This window comes from Lathamus discolor, chromosome 18 (assembly GCF_037157495.1).
Source record: "Lathamus discolor isolate bLatDis1 chromosome 18, bLatDis1.hap1, whole genome shotgun sequence".
Classification (NCBI taxonomy): Eukaryota; Metazoa; Chordata; class Aves; order Psittaciformes; family Psittacidae; genus Lathamus; species Lathamus discolor.
Genome location: NC_088901.1, coordinates 2,437,938 through 2,459,492, shown reverse-complemented (window position 1 = coordinate 2,459,492; position 21,555 = coordinate 2,437,938). Strand labels below are relative to the sequence as shown.

Sequence of the window (21,555 nt, the reverse complement as noted above, 5' to 3'; positions counted from 1 at the left end):
TATGGGGAGCTGGTTGTAGGCTGCAGGTTGGGGTATCCCCGTTCCCTCTGCACAGGCAGCACCAGTTTGGGCCTGGGCTCCTCCGCCGCAGAGGAGGAAGAAGGCGAGAGTCACCACACACATCACCAGCAGCCACTGCCCATGGTCTTTATTATTATTATTATTATTCCAGAAAAGGAAATAAAAACGACACATTTTACATAGTTGGTACAAAACCAAATTCAAATAAACAGAGGGGTTAAAACCTGCAGCAGCAGGAACTGGGGATCCCGCTGCAGGGACTCCAATGGGAAACCCCTTTGGGAAGCGCCCACCCCGGTTGCTCCCTCCCTCCCTCCCTCCCTCCCGCTTCATAAACCCCCAAGAGTCTGACACAAACACGCTTTGGTTGCTAGCAGTAAACATGGATTATTACATTCTTCCGTCTCCTCGTAGACAATCGTGTGAGTCGAGGCTTTTGCACCCGGGGACACCCCCTCGTGAGGGACGTCTTCTCCTCATCGTACATTCAAACGTTCCCGTGTTCCAGCAGGACCCTGAGTGTGCAGCCTCACTGGCCCCTAATGCATAGTGCCCAGCGCCTGCGAGCGGAGCGTGGGCAGGGGGGGTGATGATGCAGCAATTTAGTTCATTATTGTCAAGACACGGGAAGAACCACCATGGGAAAAGCGAGGAGATGTGACTCAATCCCATTTTCTCCAGCATGGCTTCCCATTACAGATAAAACTCCCTGTTTGCTTGGATCCCGGTACCACGCTGGCGCCGGGAGGAACCTGAGTGATTCTCTAAGCCATTTACTTCACCCTAGGACAGGGATGGTTACAGAGCTCCTGCCCTTTCCTTGCAGCTCTGTGTGGGGACAGTACACAGAGGACATCCTTCTCTCCCTCATCCGTAACCTATTGGATGCTTTGGCTATATTTTTTTTTTCTTTTTCTTCTTTTTCCTCTTTTGTAAACAATAATCAAGGAGAATACTGAGAAAAACGGGAAGTTTGACAGAGATCTTGACACACACTATAGACATCTAGCAGAAAAACCACCAAACCATTAAACAAGGGGCAAGGGGGGGGGGCGGAAAGGTCCTACACGATTCTTGAAGACAGAATTAGGGGGGCAGCAGTTTCCCTGCCACAACCGAGGTGCCAGGGGAAGGCCAACAGCCCCCAACAACACGGCAGCAGGGCTGAGGCGCAGGCTTAGACGCGCAGCCCAGTGCACTCTATTGCATTTACCCCGTTCAGCCAAAAGCTGTTTCGCTGAAGTAGTTTTGTACAGATCCCATTGCTAGTCAAGAACTTATAAAGTCCTTCCCCACACCCTCCCAAGAAGAGACCACCACCTCACCATTACAACTACAGGAGCAGGGCAGGAAGCCGAGGAGCCGTTCTCCATCCTCTGTGTGCCACAGGGCAGAGAAAAGCCTCAGAGGGGTCACTGGGCTCCAGAAGCCTCAGCAAGCCCCAGCCGTGAGGATGGAGTAGGTGCTCCCCGTCTGCTCCAGCCCTGCTCTGCACCTAAATCTATTGCTACCTAAAACCCAGCAGAAACAGCACCTATATCCTGACATGCCAGCACAGGAAGGCTCCAGCCAGCCCCCAGGCTGCAAGTGGAGTGTTAATGCCCCAAAGCCAAGGATCCAGAGTTCCCCCCAGCCATCGTGAGCCAGCATTTGGGAGAAGCCAGGAAGGGAGAAGAAAGATGGAGCAGTTGTACCTCCTTTGGACTTGGCACCAGGTCCCTTGGCCCAGGAGGTCACAGCAGCCCCTTTACCTGAGGCCGAGTTAGGGCAGGGGAGACTGAGGGTTATCCTCAATCCCAACAACCTCCCTGGCCACTGTCTGCTCTTGCCATGTCCCCCTGAACAGGCTGGGACCCCCATCCTGGCTTTCCAGCCCCCAGCCACACGGCACCAGCCTGCTGGGAGCCTGTGCAACATCCCAGCCCGCAGGCAATGGGAGGACTTGGACATGGGGCAGTCTGGAGTGTTCCCATTGGGACAGCAGGGAGGGGACACATTGGAGCATAAACAGGAGAGAGAAATGGAGGACAGTCCTCAAAAGCCACCAGGCTGGGAGAAAATCTGGAGTTGAGGAGCCAAAATGGGCTCTAGCAGCTGTTCCCATGGCACTGCCTGGCTTCTCCATCCCCACACACTGATCTACAGACCCAAACTCCTCCTCAGTCCATGGGGAAGGGAAAGAGACTCTAGTAAATCACAGTTAAAAAGAGAACAAATCCCAAACACACCAAAAAACATAACTGAAAAGCTTGACAACGACAGTCGGCCTGGCAAACATCCAGTGAGGTAGATCTACACTTCCAATACAAACTTGGTCATGTTTTTGTGCTGTTAGAAAAAGCCTTCCTCTCTGTCCAGCACTGGGCTACAGAAGCATTTTATCCCTGAGATTGCTTGAATACCTGAGAATAACTTGCAGGAATTATGTCCTTTCTCTCTCTCTCTTTTTTCTTTTTTTTTTTCCTTTTTTTTTTCTTAAAGATTAAAATATACAAAAATACAAAACCAGAATATTTATATTAAAAAAAAAATCAAAAAAATACCACCAAAGACGACAGACAAACCCAAAGATACGTCATTCACGCACGTCCTAGTGCAGGTTTCACTTGGTGTTGGCCTTGACATGGACCGGGGGGGGGGGGCCTGTCCACCGGGGCAATAAATAAAGGCAAGACTTGGGGGGGGGGGGCCGGTGGGGAGGGAGGACAGCAGCAGATAACAACCTGGGCACCTTTTCCCTCTGCCCCTGGGGAGGCTCAGCCCAGGAGTACGGGGTGGGCAGGAGGAGCAGAAACATGCTTTTGCCTTGCATGGGTTTAAGCCATGGCTGGATCTGTGTGAGCAGAGGGCTCTCTCCTCAGCCTCCGAGGGAAACGCTGCCAGCAACATCCCTGGGAGCTGGCTCTGCCCCATGTCTGGTGCCCAGCGCTTAGGGAAGAGCATTTCTGCTCCGTGAAGCCCTCCTACTCCCCAGCTCTGCATTTCAGAGGCTGGGAGAAGCCTTAGAGGGGAGGAGCTGGCTGCGTAAACCACCTTGTGCTCTCTGGGCTGGCACTTAGGAAGAGGTAGAGGGAAAATAAGTGTTTTTCTTTCAATGTGATCTTCCCCAGGCTGCAGCTGGCAGCCCACAGCAGGCAGCGTTAGCCCAGACTCCAGAGATGCCCCATTTCTTTCCAGACTGAGCCCAAATCTGGGCTCTGCTGCTTTCAGCAGTGGGGCAACCACAGAGAAACTGCAAATCCCCTGATCGATCTGCAAGTGAGAAACTATGAGGGGACCCATGGGGCCAGCCCACAGCACCTCCCCAGTGCTCTGCAGCCAGCCTTCCCCTCTTGGCCTTCCTCCTTGCAGCAGAGAGGGATGGGGCAGGCACAGGAGTGGGTCCCCTGCCACTCATCCAAGCCATGCTAGAGCCTGTTTGAAACTCAGGAGAACAAGGAGCCATAAGCTCCTCCCTGAGGTGTTGCTTCTCTGCTCCTCCTCCCAGAGACACTATTCCCTGGCTTCCTTTAGGAAAAGAAACACTACTGCCTGGCTTCCTTTAGGAGAAGAATAAAGTTAGATCAAATACGGGTTTGGTTCTTTTCAGCTGGAAGAGGTGTGTTGGGCCCTGCTTCCCCTATGTTTGGAACAAGCCATCCTGATTAAAGGCAGAGCTTTTCCCAGGCTGCGAACAGGGGGAAAAGGTCTGTGCAGGGACACCAGGTCCCTGCCATGAGCACTGCTGCCTTCCTTCCCCAGTCTTTCACCCTGCCGTCCCTCCTCTGAGCCCCCGCGGCTGCCCGTTGCCTTGCCAAAGCCTTTTCATCCCGGTGGAAGCCCCCTCTCCCTGCCGCCTGCCATCATTCCCTGGTTTCGGGGAGGAGGGCCGAGCTGTGCATGTCCTCCTCCTCTCGGAAGTAGGCAGGTTTGCCCTGGGAGCTGGGGGACTGCTGTGCTTTCGCAGGGCAGTTGGCGACCATGTGGCTGATGCTCTGGCAGAAGTGGCATTTCTTGGGCTGCGGCGGGAGCTTGCACTCTTTGGCGTGGTGGTCCAGCCCACCACAGTTGTAGCATCTGCGGGGGGGGAGGAGAGAGATTCCAGGAGGAGAAATACAATGAGGTGGGATGCTGCCGTTGGCCGTGCTTGGGACCCATCTGGTCAGCCACAGCCAGCGCTGGGCTTCAGATAGGTGGCGGCTGCAGGGATGTGGGGTAGGCTCTTTGGGGGTGAATGGTGACCCTAGGTTTGGTCCCTGAAGAGCCCCATCTCAGCCAGTTTGGGCCTGGCTCAGTGGTGTTGCTGGTACCCAGGAGATGGCAGCAAACCCCTGCACTGAAACCAAGCGTGGGGACAAAAAGCGGGGATGTTGGGGGGGCTTCCATCTCTCTGGCTCCATCATAGTTCTGGCTCCTGTGCCTATAGACCCTGCATCCAGGGCTTCATGCTATGGACCAAAAGCCTGCAGCAGAGCAGGAACAGGCAACAGGACAACAGCTCAGTTACAGGGACTGTGGCCATCAGTGCTGGGACAACCCCAGATGTGATTTCTCTTGTGGCTGTACCCTTGCAGCACTGATCCCCTCAGGTGCCACAGAGCAGCGTGGGCAGAGGAAGCTGCTGCCTTGTGCGCATTTGAAATCCTGCATCCATCTAGGACAGCCACAACCCTTATCTCTTTCCTTTCCCCCCCCCCCATTCCTTTCTGACTCATTTGAGACCTCACTTGTGTGTGAAATGCCAGGTTGGGTGGGCAGCATCCACTGGGAAAGCCAGGATAACGCCTCTTGGGGCAGCCAGGATGGAAGGGATGGGAGAGGAGAGTGGGGATGAAGGGCTGGCCACAGGCTCGCCCTGGGGCTCCCGGCCTCACCGTGGGAGATGCTGCCAGGACGTCCGGCCGTTTCCTTCCCACAAGGAAGGGTTTCTCTCCAAGAAAATTACCCGTGCCCAGCACGGATCCCCCGGCCGAGGGCAGCAGCCGCCCGGGGTGTCCCTGACCTCTGCCCTTCACTGCTGCTTTGCTGCCCTTTCCCCACCAAGCTGCATCTGCCACTCATTAACCACTAAAGGAAGCTGCTTTCCCAGAGGAAGGGTCACTGCCTGCCCCACCGGACCCAAACCCATCCCCACGCTGCAAGCAGGGTGCTGGGCAGCTCCTGGTGCCCGCAGGACTTAGACCCTGCCCTGGATCCTGCCACCTCTTACCGGTCTCCTTTCGATCTGCGTTTCTGGAGGCTCTTGCCCTTGGGTCTCCTCTCGCTGCCGATGCAGAAGACGCCTCCCGGGCCGGTCACCCGGATGGACTCCAAACCTTTGGATGACTTCTTGAAGGTGAACTCAACAGCTTCGCCCTCCTTCAGGCTGCGGAAACCCTCCATGTGGAGCTTGCTCTGGGGGGGAACAGGGAATGGATGGGGGTCAGCACAGAGTGTCCGCCGGGCACGCAATAAGCAAACACCTCCCATGGCACAAGTGACATCTCCCCGTGACCATCCCTTGTGGGGGGATGGATATCAGGGCCCAAGCACCTTCATCTCCGTAAAGTCTCTGGAGCCCCATTTAATAACACAGAGCCTTTAGTGAGCTGAGGCAGCTGGCTAAGTGGGGCTCGCTGGTTTGGCAAGCACGGGACAGCAAAGGCAGCTCTGACCCAAATGTCAACAGGGTTCACTGCAAAATGCTGACTCAGCACTCCAAAACAGCCCCTTGTTCCCAAAACCAAGCAAGAGCTGCCCCTGCCCCTCCTGACAGCCGGGGCTGGGGCTGCTCGCAGGGAGGTACAAAACATCATTATCAAAAGACAAAAGGATCTCAAGGCTTTGCAAAGGCACGTACAGCCCTGCTCGTGGCAGGACACAGAGCAAGGCCAGGGGGCTGGAAGCTGGCACTGCTGGCCCAGGGTCCCAGCCCAGCCAGCCCCCTTGCTTCAAGCCCTTTAATTACCTCCAATAATTCATTAAGCAGCTGTTTGGCCCTGGATTGTCACTGCAGGGAACATCTCCCAGGGTTGCCACATCGGTCATCACAGTGCAATTTAACCTGAGAGTTCATAAAGACCCAGGCTGGGAAGGGAGGCTATGAAACGGCTAAAAAATCCACTCCACTTCCGTAAGTCCTGCCCATGACAAGGGGTTGGAAATAGATGATCTTTAGATCCTTTCCAACCCAAACCAGTCTTTAATTCTATGATTTCAGCAGAACAAATTCATAAGGACCTGAGCTGGACAATGCAGCCAATACATCTCTTGCCCCCCTGTACCAGCAAAGGCTGCCGTGAGCATCAGTGCAGGACCACTGCATCCCGGCAGCGATCCAAGCAGGGCTTTTGCTCAAGTTCTTAGCAGAGCTCAAACGAGCACGAGCAAAGAGTTAAGAGGGATTTGCTGGCAGAGGGAGGAGCAGCTCCAGGGGCTCGGGATTCAGGCTGGGGATTCCCGGCGCCAACGCTTGCGCGGCTGCAGCGGGACCCTGCATTTATGAATGGAGCATCTCCCCCATTCATCCTGGCGAGTTCCCGTCACGTGGGCCGCGGCCGCCCATTCTTCCCGCACCAGAGCCTCCATGCACACGGCCGGGTCCCCTCTTCCATCCCAACCTCACCAGGACCCACGTGGAAACGCCCCACATAAAAACAAAGAGGGAGGAATTGGAGTTGTTGGGGTTTAGGAGTGATTGGTTTTCAGCGGAATCTTGCAGGACACGGTGCATGTGTCCCTGGGCACATGAGGGAACTGGGAATGCAGCAGAGCTCAAGGAACAGCCCTTGAGGCCCCTTTTTCTGCTTTTGCCCCCCAGTTCTGTGTCTGGGGGCCCAACTCTGGGTGGGACAGACCCATTGGGATGGGACAAGTCACCCACATCCACCAGGTCCACTTTCCTGCTGGGGTGGGCTCCAGAGCAGGCCAGATGGGATTGTCTGAAACCTTCGCTTTCTGACCCACTCTGCTCCCAGAAGGGAGAACCAAACCATAAGCTATGGGGTCCCCAGTGACAACAAAGACATGACAGGGTCTCATAGCAACCTCTGCCCATCCAGGGCTGTGCTGGGCAGTCCCACCACCACTTACCAGTGGCAAACACCCTTCCATGCTCAGCACAACAGCCAAATGCTGCTCCCAAACTCCAATTCAGCTTTCCCCTAGTACTGAGCATCACTAGGAAGATGCTGAGGATCACCCAAGCAAGACCTCTGTGTCCAAAGCAGCCACCAGCAGAGCACAAGAGGTGCTTGACTCAGTCTCAGCACCTTGGGGTCAGTCACCACCCGGTGTGACGTGGTTTGGGCCACAGGAGCTGCCACAGATGGTGAATTTGCCCCACTCCATCAGCAGCCGCGTTTTGGGGGTGAGGAGCTGAGCATCACTCCATGGTGAGCATCACTTGTATGGCACAGGAGGCGGCTGCAGGACAAGAGCCAGGTCCTCCTGCAGGTCCTGATGGGGTGTTTACAGCCCCAGCAGCCCAGCTGTGTTTACACTATGGAGATGAAAACCCCCAGGCACTCAGCCCCAAGCCTCAGGACAAAGCCAAGCCATGGCAGGGGGGACCCTGGCACACAGAGGCTGGACCCCCCTGGCTCACAGCCCAGTCCTTGGACACCATCACCCGTGGGCAGCCAAACTGCTACGCCCCGTGAGCCACCCGCTACCCACATCGTGAGGAAGAGGAGGCAGAGCTGGGACAGAAGCTGCTGCAACATGACGGGGAAGCGATTTGTTTTCCAGGAGCGGGTGAGGATGACAACCGCCCCCCCCCCGGCCCCCTCCGCCAAAAGGCCAAAGGAAACGCCCTCTCCCCAGGGAAGGAAGGGGGGCAGCGGCCGGGGCGCCCCAGCTCTCCCCCCACCGAAGCCTTTTGATGTGAGCTGCGGAGTGGCTGGTGGTCCCTGCGCATCCCCCCTGCCCCCTTCCCAAAACACACACATTGCTGGCATTCCTCTGTTATCAGATAGGTAATCAAACTGCAGCCCATTGAATTAGCTGCATACCTCCTGCATCTGAAAGGAAGGGGCCCAGAGCCCCTGTCCCACACCACACACAAAGCCGGAGCCTTCCCAGGCCTCCGCGCACACACACACACCCCCAAAAAATAAAGAGAGGAAGGGGGGGATTGGAGCAAGCCGGGGATGCTGGGGATGGGGGGGGAGCGCAGGGAGGGGAGGGCCGGGAGCCACCGGCCAGCGAGAACAAAGGGCCGGCGGCGGCCGCGCTCCCGCTGCCCAAATTCCAGGAGTTCCAGGCCACGGTGGGGGGAGGAAGGGTGGCCGGCATGGCCGCGGCCCCCTGACCCCCCGCAGCCCCTCAGCCCAGCGCCCAGGGGAGCTGGGTCTCACCCGCTGGGTGCTGGGGTTTGGGTCCCATGGTGGAGCTGAGGGGTCAGTCCTGAGGGGGGGGGTGGTGGTTTTGGTATGGGGGGTGTAGGGTGACCCTCTGGGCTTGGAATCACAAAGCATTGCCATCTTCATCATCAAACTGCTTCAAACTGCTTTAAAGCATAGCTGAGCGCAAGGGTTTCATTTGTCATCATTAGGGTCCAGGGTTAACCACTGGGACAAGGAACAGAAGCAGAGCTGGCACGGCTTCACCTAGCTCTCTGTGACCCCCCCACCGGGTTCCCCCTCACCAGGCATCACAGTGGGCACCTCTCTGCTTTTCCACCCATCCCACACTCCAGCAGCTCTGTGGTTATTTATGGCAGACAAAGACACAGCACGTGAGCAGCTGAGCGCTGCCCTGCACCCCACCTGCACACGGGTGCCTTCATCCCTCTTCTTCCTCCCACCCAGTAAATCCCTCATCACAGACCCCAGCATTGCCCCTCCCAGAGGGGTGACACCGTGGAGCACCCCAAATCCAGCCATTGCTCCCCAAAATGCCAGGCTCCGGTTCACCCCCTCCCAACCAACCAGGCTCCGGAGGGGCTCGGCAAGCCCCGGGGTCACCATTGTCCCCGTGGCCTCCCCAGCGCGACACAAGGGGACGTTTATTCCCAACCAGCCCCGGCCACTCAATCAAACCATCTTTGTGTCCAGAGGGGCCTGGGGCGGAGCGGCCGCTGCACCTCGCCTCTCGCTGCGCGGGAACCTTCCAGCCCTTTAAACTTCAATCCTTGGAAAACCAGCCGGGTCGGGATGCTGCGTTAGGAGCCACTGCGGGAACGCGAGTGGCAGCGCTGAGCCATGCGCAGCAGCTCGGGCAGCCTGACCCCGCCGAAGGGCCTTGTGCCTCAGTTTCCCCCACTCTACAGAGGGGAAGTGGCCCACAGCGGTGAGGAAGGATGGACCCCAGCATGTCCCAGTGGTGGGCACAGGCACTGCTGTGCCCCTGGGGTTCTGTGCCCCCATCACTGCACCCCACTTTCACCCACGGGTTCAGCCAGCACCCTCAGCTACACCCAGGGCTCCTCAGCCACTGTTGCTGCCCCCCCCCCTCCGCCTCAGCACCCCTCTGTCCCCAGAGCCACCACAGCATCCCTGCCCCCCAATATCCCTTGTTCTGCTCAAGCTGTCCCCGTGCTGATGGCACCAATGCCTCAGCTGACTTGGTTGGGGTGCAGGGCACCCTGCAGAGCCCCAGCCATCTTCACCCCACCGCGATGCCAAAGGACTCATCCCAGGGGAGCAGCCCCAGCTCTCGGCCACCCCCAGCCCTGCAGGGCTCAGGCTGGGTGCAGAGCAGCCCTGTCCGTGGCTCCTGCACTGGCAATAAGCTGGTGTGCACGGGCTCACCCAGTGCTTGGGGGCACAGCTCCTATTGCCACCAGGCAATGCCATCATCATCCTGCTAGGGTACAGCGGCCTCAGCCCTGTTCCAGCAGAGCTGGGCACTGCCCCACAGCAAGCAGCCCCCAAAGCGCTTTTGGGCAGGGCTTGGCTCTGTGACCCAAGCCCCCATGCCACAGCAGGGCCACCATCGGCCATGAGGCCAGCAGGGAAACATCCCTTTGCCTTCACAGCCCCTGCCTGGATCCATCCCGGAGCGAAGCCCTCCCCTCTCCCCAAACCGCACAGGAAATCTCCCGGTGCCGGCATTTCAAGGGCCCGGACTGCGCTGCTGCTATTTTGGGGCTCACACACAGGAGGCTTGGAGCAGGAATCATCCCATGTCCCTTCCTGCACCTCAGCCCCGCACAAGATCCCGGCGGATGCTCCTCGGGAAAGAGGGTCCTTCCCTAGCTCCGGGGACTTGTGCAGAGATAAAGAGGATGATGCCTGTGATGAGCCCCATCAGGGCGAGTACAGGGGATTTAGCAGAACATTACCAAGGCTCTCCAGTGTCTCCCTACTGTCATCTGGAGCAATAACCCCATGGATTTGTTCCCCAGATCAAGTAAAACCAAAATAAAACCGTTTTTCTACCAAAGCAACTACACTCACACCTCGTTTTCCACCATAAGCCAGCAACATTGAACGGTAGATACTGGTTATGGAAAAGAAAGCATTCATCACAGAGCTAACCCCGCTAGCTGCCCGAAATTCACACTTTCAGCTCCCTTAGTTGTGTTTTTCCCCACCCTGAAGGTCCCAAACCCTCCTGCACTTCCCAGGGGCAGCTCGTTGAGATCAGCTTTAATCTCATACTCCCACATTAAAGCAGGGGCACGGCCAGGAAGAGCAGCGCATCTTCCATCGGGGATTCTGTCTTCGTCCCGCTTTTAGTGGGAGTAAATAGGGAAAAGGAAACGCTGGAGCTGAGGGTGGCAGGGGCAGGGTCTCCCCAAGCCAGCGGCTCCATCCCAGCCGGCCCCAGCTCCGTCCCCGGCTTTAACGGGAGCAATCCCATTCATTTGGGCCATTTTATCTGGGAGACCATTTAAGGGTGTTTTCTCTCGCTGCCCCTCACCCTGGGGCTGAGAGGGGGAGCTGGGGGAAGGGATGTGCCTGCAGCCATCAGTTAATCTTTAGACAGAGACAGGAGGCTTTTTTGTGTGTGTGGGGATGGAATAAAGCTGCTCTCTCTCACCATTCGCCACCAGGATGCGGAGATGCCATTTTAGTCCAGCGGCTACTTAAAAAGCCCAAACAAACCAAAAACCAAACCAACAAAGAACCAAACCAAACCAAACATTTGATCCTACTGGATTTTCTCGAAGGCAAAGCTCCAGCTGTTTCTATCCACGGAATCCCTTCCCCAGGGACACACGTAACACTGGTGCTACTGGGTCCTGCAGCCACCCACACCAGCACCTTGGGGTGACCCTGGTCCCAGAGATCAAATGCAGGAGCGATGCACATGAGAACGCAGAAAAAGAGAGATATTAAACGTGCCCTGGGTCTCTGTGAGTATCACAGGTCCAACGAACTGACCCAAAGAGCTGCTCTGAAGGGTTCCCCCTTTGCTGCGCACACAGATCCCCCCAGCTGGATCCTGCCCTGCACCCAGGAACAGGGAAAGGGCAGCCCATGGGAAGGCTGGACTACGGTCCCCAGTAGAGAAGTCCTTCCTTGTGCCCCTGCCTTTGCTCAGGGATGGAGCTGCCTCCGAACATGTGCTTTTAGTTTCACTTTAAGACCTCATGTCCTGCTGGTGTCTTGGCTGGCACCAAACCCCGCTGCATACAGGGGGTCAGCACGAGTGCAGGTTGCAGCTCAGTTGCAACCCATGGCTGAAGAGCAGCCATCCTCCTCCTGCATCCCATTCCCTGCCTCACTGAATGGGGATGGAGCCTGTCACCAACTGCCACTGCTCCGGGGACGGCAGCACCCAAGGGACTGCAAGGGGAACCAAAGCCCCCCATGCTGGCATATACCCAGCTGGCCCCATGCTGCCCTGGGCACTCAGGCAGGACAGGGCGGCCACATCCCAGCCCCAGTGGGTGTAATGGTGTGCATGGCCTTATGTCCCCACAAGGACACACAGGACCACATCACCGAGATGCCAGTGACCAAAAGCCCCTTGGCCACAGCAGCCGCAAGGTACCAGTGGTGCCCAGCATCTTTCCTTGCAAACACCATGAGAAGGAACAAGAAACATAACAGATAAAACTGCCTTTAGCAGGGATTTCGACCCATCAGCTTGGAGAAAAGGCCGGAGACACAAAGCCGAGCAGTGCCCAGGCACCGGGCAGCCCCCCGGGATGGCAGAGCCAGGTCTGGGCTGTGCTCGGGTCAGCGGCACTGAGCCCCGGGGCCACGGCATGGGCAGGTTTTCTCCTCTCCCTTTTTCCAGGTCGCTTTCTCCACGCTCCTGTAAGGATGCATGGGCCCGGGAGCCACATCCCCAGAGAACCACCGCAGCTTTGGGCTTGTCACCAGCACCAGCCCGATTTCTGCCACCCTCAGCCCTTTGCCTCCCCCGGCAGGACCTGCTCTGTGCTTCATCCCCCCTTATCTCCTCACTGCCCCCAAATGAATCCATCTCCAGTGTCCAGGGGAGGCATTTGAACCCAAATGCCTCATTTTTAGCTCATAATGTGAGGGAAAGGCAGCCCCGAGGAGCCCTGTTAGTCTCCTGTCCTGCCGAGATTTTAATCTCTTTGTGATCAGATAAAGGGAGAGGGAGATGGAGACGCGCTCCCTGCAGAGAAGGGCCATTCAGACCTGGTTCCTGTAATAAAGTGATTTAATAGATCTAAAGAGGCCAATTCCCTTCTTTCTCCCACAATTACTTCCTGTGGGTCATCATTCACATATGTAAATGAAGAGGGGAAGGAGAAGGTTATGGGGGGCTCTGGGGTGTTAAACCCCAATAGCTGGCTTGGGGCACCCCAAGCCCTGTGTCTTGTCCCCCCTGGTTGTGGCTTTTGCCCTCCGAGGCCTGACTCCTTCTGTGGGGAGCAGAGCGGGCACCGGCCCTTGGGAACCACCCGGATGCTGGGATGGGAAAAGCATCAGTAGAAGGGCCACAAAAAAGCCACCCAAAAGCACCAAGCCCAGAATGGGAGCGTGATTTCGGTCCCTCTCTGAGGAGGGGCCAGGGCTGAGCCAGTGCTGGGGAGCTCCATGGTAGGAGATCAGCCCTGGCTGTTCCACTGCAAGCAAGCAGCGACTTTGTGCCACCAGTGAGAGGGGCAGGAGGCAAAGCCCGACCTGAAGGAGAAACACTCAACATCAGCCCAAAGCCGCCCCACTTCTGGTGGTACAAAACCCCTCTGCCTCCCTCTGCCACCCAAAATACCCACTTCCATCCGACGTTCACAGCATCTCCTGAACGCAGCAATCCCTACCCACTGGACCCCATGGGGAACACCAGGAGGCTGCACCTCTCCCCGGGCGGTGCGATGCTCCCGCCAGAGGCAACCCAGCCAATTCTCTTTTCCTACAGGAATGTGAGCAAGAGCAATCAGGAAACCAGACTGTCTATGGGCAATAAACCCCCAGGAGAAGGGCGGGAGGCTTCCCCCGACGGGCACCAGGTCCCGCTGTGCTACATTGAGATGCAAAGACCCATTTGCTCTCAGAGCACCAGGATCCAGTTTTCGGTTTTCGCTGGCTGATTTGGAGCCCTCACCTCCAATCCCAGCTGCCCAGGGTGGTAGCTCCGACCAAGGCAATTTAACCACGCTGAAGCCAAAGGGAAGGGATTTGCTTCTCCCACCTTCACTTGCTAAATTGCCATAGCCCTGCCTGCCTGGAGTAGCCACTGTGAGAGCCCTGCACAGCCCCAGGCTCAGTCTTGCATCCCCATCCTATCTGCAGACCACAGGCTCGACCCAAATCTGAGGGGTTTTGGGCCCATGGAGAGCAGCAGCCACTGAAGCCAGGCTGGCCCAGGGGCTCCCCAGAGCCAGCAACCTCTCATTGCCTCAGCCCAAATCCCATGCGGCTGCTCCCAACCGTACCCCCAAAACCACTTGTGCCTGCCGCACAGATCCAGAGCTCACTCTGCTCCCCACCAAGGATGGCAGCCGCTTTCCCAGGGGGACTGCCACGGGCCACGCTCGTCACACAGACACAAGCACTGGCCCCGATTTGAACACTATGGAATCATCAAATAGTTTGGGTTAGAAGGGATCTTAAAGCTCCTCCAGTTCCATCCCCCTGTCACAGGCAGGGACACCTTCCACTCGAGCAGCTTGCCCCAAACCCATTCCCCCAAGGGGGGGTGTGTGTGTGTGTGTGTGTGGGTAAGCAGCTGCAGCCCCAAATCCACAACTCCCCTCAACGCAGGATTACCGACACGCGTGGGGCTTCCCCACTCCGCAAGGTGCTTGTGCATCAAATCCGGACACAAAACTGCCACTGTAACGCAGGATCCACAGGTTCACATACACCTCGCACGCCTTTGTGCAACCCGCAACCGAAAGAAGGGCCCCGTGCAGAGATATCCCCAACTCCGGGCTGAGCCAGAGCTGAGGAAAGCCCAATCCTGCATCCCTGCCTGGCTCAGGGCTCCAGGACCCTGTACCGCAGGAAAACCAGCTCTTCCCCGGGTCCCTCCATGGAGGGAGCAGCATCCCTGCTCCAGCACATCCCGCGGGCACCTGCTCCCCGGCTCCAGGGGCTCCTCAGGGAACCACGACGGGAAAATTAAACCGTTCGGGGATCCGTTTACAGGGCCGGTCCCCGGAGAGGAGCCCTGGGCTGCATCGGGGCCAGCGGCCGTGCCCGACCTGCGGGAAAACGGGCCCGGGGGACCCCGGCTTCCCCGGGATGCCGAGCTGGGAAGGGGGAAGCGGCGTGGGGTCCCCATCCCGCCCCGCACCCTCCCAGAGGCTGCCCCTTGCTTTCCTCCCCAGACCCCAGCGATGGATCCGGCTCCGTACCTGGTGCACGAAGACATCGACGGGCGAGTCCAGGGTCGCGCCGCCCTTGGCGGTCATGGAGAGGAAGCCGAAGCCCATGCGGACATTGAACCATTTACAGATGCCGGAGCCGTGCAGCGGCTGAGATTCGTTCTCGGCCTTGGGAGAGTCTCCGGCCGGTTCCTCGCCCGGCTTCGCACCTGGAGAGAGACCCACGGGGCCGCTGAGCCGGGGGTTGGGGCAGCCGCGGGTCCCCCCGGCCCAGCCGCCCCGCACCCGGCCCGCAGAAAGAGCCCCCGAATCCTGCTGGGGCTTCCGGGGCTGGAAGAGGCAAGGAAAAAGCTAGAGCCCCCCCCGAGAACCCGAGCAGAGCGGTCGGCTCTGCCTCCACGTGTGCGTGGGGATCGCCCCGGGAGCGGGACAAAACGAAGGCTTGACCCAGGCGGTGCGTGGGGTGGGGGCCCTAAATCCGTTGTTCCCGTGGAAAAGTTAAAAACGAAAAAAAAATTAAAACATATTAAAAAATCCCACCCTCAAAAGAAAAAATAACAACAAAACGAAAAAAACCAAAATAATTTAAGAATAAAGAGAAAAAACCCTACAATTAAAAATCCAAACATACCAAAAAAGGGAAAAACTCACCCAAAATACCCACCCGAAATCCCCCTGTCCCCAGGCAGCCACGCTGGAGCGAGGCTCTCCCCTGCCGTCAGCATCCCCCCGCTGCACGCCCCCCCCCCGCTCCCAAATAACCCCACAGCCGCCACGGGCCCCAAACTTTGGGCTCATCCTTGGGCTGGGGGGGGGGGGGGGCTGTGTGAAAACCAAATCAATAACCCTATCCCTGCCCCCCAAACCCCCCAGAGCTGAGCGGGGGAGCGGGGCCACGCCGGGCCCGGCCTCGCTGCTGGGGTGCGGCGGGGCTGGATCGGGGGGGTCCCGCACCCCCCCCCCCGCACCCCCCCCTCCCCCGTGCGGGCTCTGTTATTAATAATCGCGGAGCCGAGGCGGGCTGCGACAATAATATAACTTAACCTGCGAACTGCTGGTTGGAAACAGACCCCATCCCGACACTCGCTCGCAAATCCCGAGTTGTGGCTGTTACCGCCTCCTCCTCCCTCCTCCTCCTCCTCGGCCAGCTTCGAGGGTATCGGCCCGGCCAAAAAAAAAAAAAAAAAAAAAAAAAAAGAGAAAACCAAAAAAAAAAAAAAAACTAGGAAAGAAAAAAAAAAAAAAGGGAGGAAAGAAAAAAAAAAAAACCCCAACCCAACAAAAAAACCGGCTCAGACCCCGCCGGGAGGGAGCCGGGAGCGGTTTGACTCCATCTTCCCTCCAACAATAGGGGGGGAGGGAGCGGGAGGGGTTTCTCAAAGGCTCCCAAATTCTCGCAGACAATAGCAGCCCCCGCCCCCCCCACCCCAGGACCCACCCGCGGGGCCGGGGGGAGCCGGGCCCCGCTCCGCCATCCCGTCCCCACGTGATCCTAATTAACACCCCCCCCCCCCCCCACCCCGGTAATAGCGACACATTCCGGGAGGGATTTGGAAAAGGGGGGGGGGGGGGGAGTGTGTGTGGAGGGCTGACCCCCCCCCCCCCCCCCCCCCCAGCTTAGGGGCGAGGCCACCTGTCAATGGAGACGTGACCCCCGGGGGGTGGGACCCCGAGGGCTGGGGGCGCATCCACCTCGTTTCTCCGTTCTCCCCCCGCCGCGGCCGCCCCCACGAGCGGAACCACCTGCGAGCCGCGGCCCGTGTCCCGGGCCAGGAACCGGGACCAGGCTGATTCATCACGGCCTGGGGGGGGGGGGGGGTTATCCGGGACACCGGGGTCTTCCCGCGCCCCCAGCCCCATACCGAGTCCAACGAGTGAGCCGCGCACCCCCGGGGCGGTTTCCCCCCCAGGCCCGGTGGCAGAGCCTGCCTTCCCCACGGCTCTGCGGGGGGGGGGGGGGGCGATGGTCCGGAGCCCCCCCGGCCGGGCGGGGACAAAGGGCGAGTGACCAGGGCTCCATTTCCGGCCGCGGACAATGCCCCGCTGCCGGCCTGGCCCGTGGGGGCACAGCGCCGCCCGCCGCCCCTCCCGGGCTGCGTTGGGGTACGTGGTGGCCCCCCAAAACGGGGGTGAACGGGCAGTGTCCCCCCCACAGTGAATGTTGGGGGGGGTTGCACTGACCGCGGCCGCCCCACTCAGGACTCGCTCCCAGTGGTATCACGGAGCGGATCGGGGAGGGGAGGGGGCACTGTGCGGCGGGGGGAGGGCACCCCGGGGATCCCGGTGTCACCCGTGGGACAACCCCCCCCCCACCCCACCCCGGGCCCGGTCGGTGCTACCGGTAAGATCCCGCGTGGGGCAGCCCCGCGCGAAGGCTCCGCGGCGGCGGCGCTGGCCATGGTGCTGAACGGCCCCGGCCCTGTCCAGGGTCCTGCGCGCCTGCCTTCCTCCCCCCGCCCTTCCTCCTCTTCCTCCCTCCCTTCTTCTTCCTCCTCCTCACCATCAAGGCTACCTCCACCCGAGGGCTCCGCGTTGCCCTTTCCCAGCAAAGCCGAGCGGGGCTGGGGTGGCAGCAGGGGGGGAGGCCGCCTCCCTGCAGGGAAATGGGGCACATTTCGGGAGGAGGCAGCTGGGGCTGCCCCCCAGCCCGTCAGGGCTCTGCAGCTCCCTCAGCTGGGTCCCCACGGGTGGAGCAGGAGGCGCCCGTGACCTGCCCACAGCAGCGTTAATTCCATGATGCTCATGGGGTGTTTCCTCATCTTTATGGGGTTTTTAATGGGGACGGACCAGGAGGTTGAGGAAACTCCGCTGGTTTCTTATTAACATCAGTCCCGACTCAAATCCAACGAACAGCCCTCGTCTGCCACTGCAGGACGGCAGAGTCCAGCCGGGTGCTTCCTGGGCACGGAACGGGATCCGGACTCCCGTCCACAGCCAGGCTTGGGCAGCCTGCAGAGCGCTGGTGAGAGGGAAACCACGGTGTGCGCTCCCACCTGCTCCTGCTCCTCTCTCCTCGCCGGCACCCAGGCCCGTCCCGGGTGGGGATCCGCTGCGGGAGCGCTCCCGGTGGCTGCGTGCATCTGTCACCCCCTCCTGGCCAGCGGGGGCTGGGGCCGCGGGTTCTGCGTGCTCCCGTTCTCCCGTTTGTGGGATGATTTGGGCGAGAGGGAAGGAGGAGGAGGGGGAGCCCAAGCCTTGCAGGAGACCCCTCCGTGTGTCTCTGCTCCTCTTGGCGTACCCCTCCTTCCAGCCCATCTCCTTCCATGCTCCCCACCTTTCGCCCGGGACACAGCCGGCTGCCTGTGCATTTTGCTCCCATGCTTCTGTCCATGAGGAAGGGCAGCCCTGGGAAACAGCTCCATCCCTTCTGTCCGCAGTGCCAGCAGCCGCATAGCCCGAGGATGGTGTCCTGGGGTAGAACGGACACCCTGAGCGGTGCGGGAGGTGAGCAGAGGCGTGGGGGTACAGGGGAAGAATGTGGTGAGGAATGAGCCCTTGTTTCCTCCAAACCAAACCCTTCAGAACACAACCCATCCCCATGCACCAGCTTCCCCCCTCTTCCTGACGGACGGGAGGGCCCCACAGTCCCCTGGGACACTTCTCTATTTAAACTCATCAAGTTTCTCCGCATCACCCAATTCCTGCCCATCCTCGCTGATTCCCATCCAAGTGATGTGGCCACATCCCTGAGCACACCACTTCCAAGGCACTTTTACACTTCCTTTTACCTCCCAACCTCCTGTACCGCAGCCCCTCAGCAGCGACAGCCCCACGTCGTATTTCCGTGTGTGGTGTATTTGTTTTGGGGGGCCTGTTGAATGGCAAATGCGAAAGGGAAGGGGACTCCTTCCTGTTCTTTCAGAGCCGGGTGCTGCGCCCTGCTCGGCTTCAAGGGAATAGCCGGCGGAGCGGCCGCTTGCACGAATAATGGCTTCATTAGATTGAAAGAAGTGGACAGTGACCTCACCGAAATGGACTTTCTGACCCCTGCTGACCTCTGGCCCCGGCTCTGACAGCCTCTAAATCTTCCCCCTTGCGGCACGGCCGGGGCAAGGGCAGGCAATGCTCTGCCAAACCCAGCACCGGCGGTGCTGCCCGCGGTCCAGCATCACGGAACACACGGTGCTGCCAGGGAACGGCCTGGCCCCAGCCAGGTCCTGAGCCTGGCAGAATGGGGCCCTGAGCCTGGCAGGCCCAAGGATGTGCAAAGCCTGGGCACATGGGTCACAGCTTTGGCAGAGATGGGGGCTGGTGTCCTCACTGCAAACCCCGTCCCTGGGGAGCTGGAGAGCCCTTGGAAATAGCGTTACTGGGGCTGTGGCTCTGCCACCATCTCCCATCTCGGCACGGTCACCATCACCACATGCCCATTGAGAAGGCACGGACCAGCTCTAAAGCAGCCTTCAAGCCCCTGCCAGGGAATGCTGAGCCCTATCCCTGTGCCTCCCGCAGGCACAGCTCACCTGGCTGCACACAAACCCCCTCCAGCCCGCACTGAGCCCATCTCTACCTCCTTCCCATGGGCAAAGACCCTTCCCTGCAGCCTCCACAGCGCAGGGCACTGCCAGGCACCCAGCGCCCAATCTGCAGGTGGGGAAACTGAGGCACAAAGGGGGTGCCAGAGGGTGCCTGTGCAATGGGAACCCACGCCAGGGTCTCCACAGCAGTGCTCCCCAAGGCTGGCACTTGCCTCCCATGGCACAGCCCCAGTGCTAGCAGTAAGCCCCTTGCATCCCAGTGCCACCACCTCCCTCCTCCCCATCCTTGTACGCTCACTGCTGACCTTTGGCTATGAAGCAATCAATAACAGAAGCCATGGTGCTGCTCCTCCCTCCTCACCAGCTCCCTACACCCCACACACCCCCCATGCCTTTAACAAGGCTCTTCGGGATTGAGGGATGCTCTGGTACCTGCCAACACTGGGGACACGGGGCTGAGGGTGCATTAACCTGCTGGAGACACAAGTGTGCTTGCAAGGATGCCCTCATTGGGCACCCCATTCCCAACACTCCAGGAGTGCTCTCCTGGGGCTGCTTTCCAGCTCCAGGGTGTCAGTGGAGCCCCACGCTTCTGGGTTTGGGGCTCTGAGGTCCCTACAGTGAGGACCATCAGAAATGGGGCTTCCCAGAGCATTGGCACTCACCAAGGGAAAAGCAAAGATTGTGCCTGGGTGGTGACCTGCCAGGATGCTGCCTGGGGCCAGGATTCCCCATGGATTCAGTGCCTTTTGGGTAAGGCAGGATGGGATAAAGACCGATAGGGACAGTCCTGGCCTGGAGCGATGGGCTGTGCACTCCCTTTGATAAAAGCCCTTGGGCAGCAGCTGATTGATCAGCTGTAAAGTGGGGATTGATCAGGATTTCAGCCCCATAAATATTCCAGCTCCCTGATAAAAGGAAATCGATAGCTGAAAGAGAGATTCCCCCGAGGCAGCAGGCTCCGGCAGACCAGGGCTCACAGGTTTTCCCTCACCCCTTAAATCCTCCCACCCCGGTTCAAGCCTTGCTCCTCCCAACAGCGAACTCAGGCAGAGGGAGACAAAATTGCTTTGGGGCAGCTGGGATGGGGAGGGGGCCGGGCATGGCAGGATGAGGATGCTGAGGAGAGGGGGCAGAGCCTCCCCTCCCACCCCTGAAACTCACCTCCCACAGCATCACCCTTGCCCTGCAGCTTCCTCCTCTCCCCGGTGGTCTGGCCCAAACCCTGGGCACGGTGATGCCACCAGCACCCTCTGCTGCCAGGAATCCTGGTTCCATGGATGGTCTGGGGACCAGCGCTGGATGCTGCTGCTGGGAAGTCAGCAACTTCTCTGGGTGCTGGAGGGATTAAGGGGGCTGTGCAGGTCACACACAGCATGAGCACGTCAGGTCTCAGCTCCGGCCCTGTGCTGCTGAGCTGCAGATCCCCAGGAGGACTCGGGGTGCCGTGGGGCTCCCTCCAGGTCTGTGTGCCCCTCCAGGTGCTGTGGCTGAGCCTGTCCCTATCCCTGCAGCCTGCCCCATCCTGCGTCCCTCCCTTTGCACACAGTGACTCAAGGCCCAGGCTTGCCCCAGTGTCTCCCCAGTTGCCCCAGTGCCTGGGGAACTGGTTTGCCCTGGGGAGGACTCTCCCCAGCACTGACTAAACCCTCCCCAGCCAGCCCCGTCGGTGCTGGGGGACGGGGCAGGGAGCTCCCGGTCCCACGGAGCCGTGGCCGGCCGGCTCACCTGGTTCAGCACGTACACAGCCTTGCACGCACTGACACACTGCAGACAGCCCCGGGGCTCCCGTGACCCCACATTGCTGCCCCTTATGGGAGCCCACAGTCGCTGGAGGGATGCAGGGGCTGGATCTTGCTCCTGTACCGGGCACAGGAGGATGGGCAGCTGGGTACCACATGGGTGTTCAGTGCTGGGGCTGCTGGGGACCCCTCCCCGCACTCTCTGTCTCTCCTGCTGCTCCCAAGGGGACTCAGCTGCTACCCACTGGTACCACCATGGAAGCAGAGCTGTGGTTCCGGGCTGTCCTCACCTGATGCCAAGGCTGGGGCCGGTGAGCGGCATCCCTCCGTGATTATATTCAATGAACACTCCTGTCGCCACGGCTCCTCAGTGACACTCAGCTCTTTCACAACCGCATCCCACCGGCTCTGGCAGGGAGGGACAGGGCAAAGTCCATCCAACCCTCTCCAGCTCCCACCATGACCTGGTGCTGCTCCAGCACGTGAGTGGTGGCACCCGGAGCTGGGTGGCCCTGGGCACCCCAGCAAGGACCGAACTGTGGCCACTTGTGCCGGGCAGGTGGTGGCCGAGGAGGCTCCAGGGCTGGGCCAGCAGCCAGGAGTGGTGGCTGCGGGGTGAGGCTGGTACCGATGGGTGCTGGGGAGCAGCGGGAGGGCA

At 59.4% G+C, this 21,555-nt stretch overlaps 1 protein-coding gene across 1 annotated transcript; it reads right to left on the bottom strand.

Moving 5' to 3' along the window:
* Nucleotides 1–2,557: 2,557 nt before the first annotated feature.
* Nucleotides 2,558–15,789, bottom strand: LIN28A (lin-28 homolog A). Its single transcript, XM_065697959.1, has 4 exons — nucleotides 15,722–15,789; nucleotides 14,708–14,886; nucleotides 5,210–5,394; nucleotides 2,558–4,077 (listed from the first exon to the last, which is right to left on the bottom strand). Exons 1-4 carry the CDS (start codon nucleotides 15,750–15,752, stop codon nucleotides 3,864–3,866), a joined length of 609 nt encoding a protein of 202 aa, XP_065554031.1. The 5' UTR covers nucleotides 15,753–15,789; the 3' UTR covers nucleotides 2,558–3,863.
* Nucleotides 15,790–21,555: the final 5,766 nt, after the last annotated feature.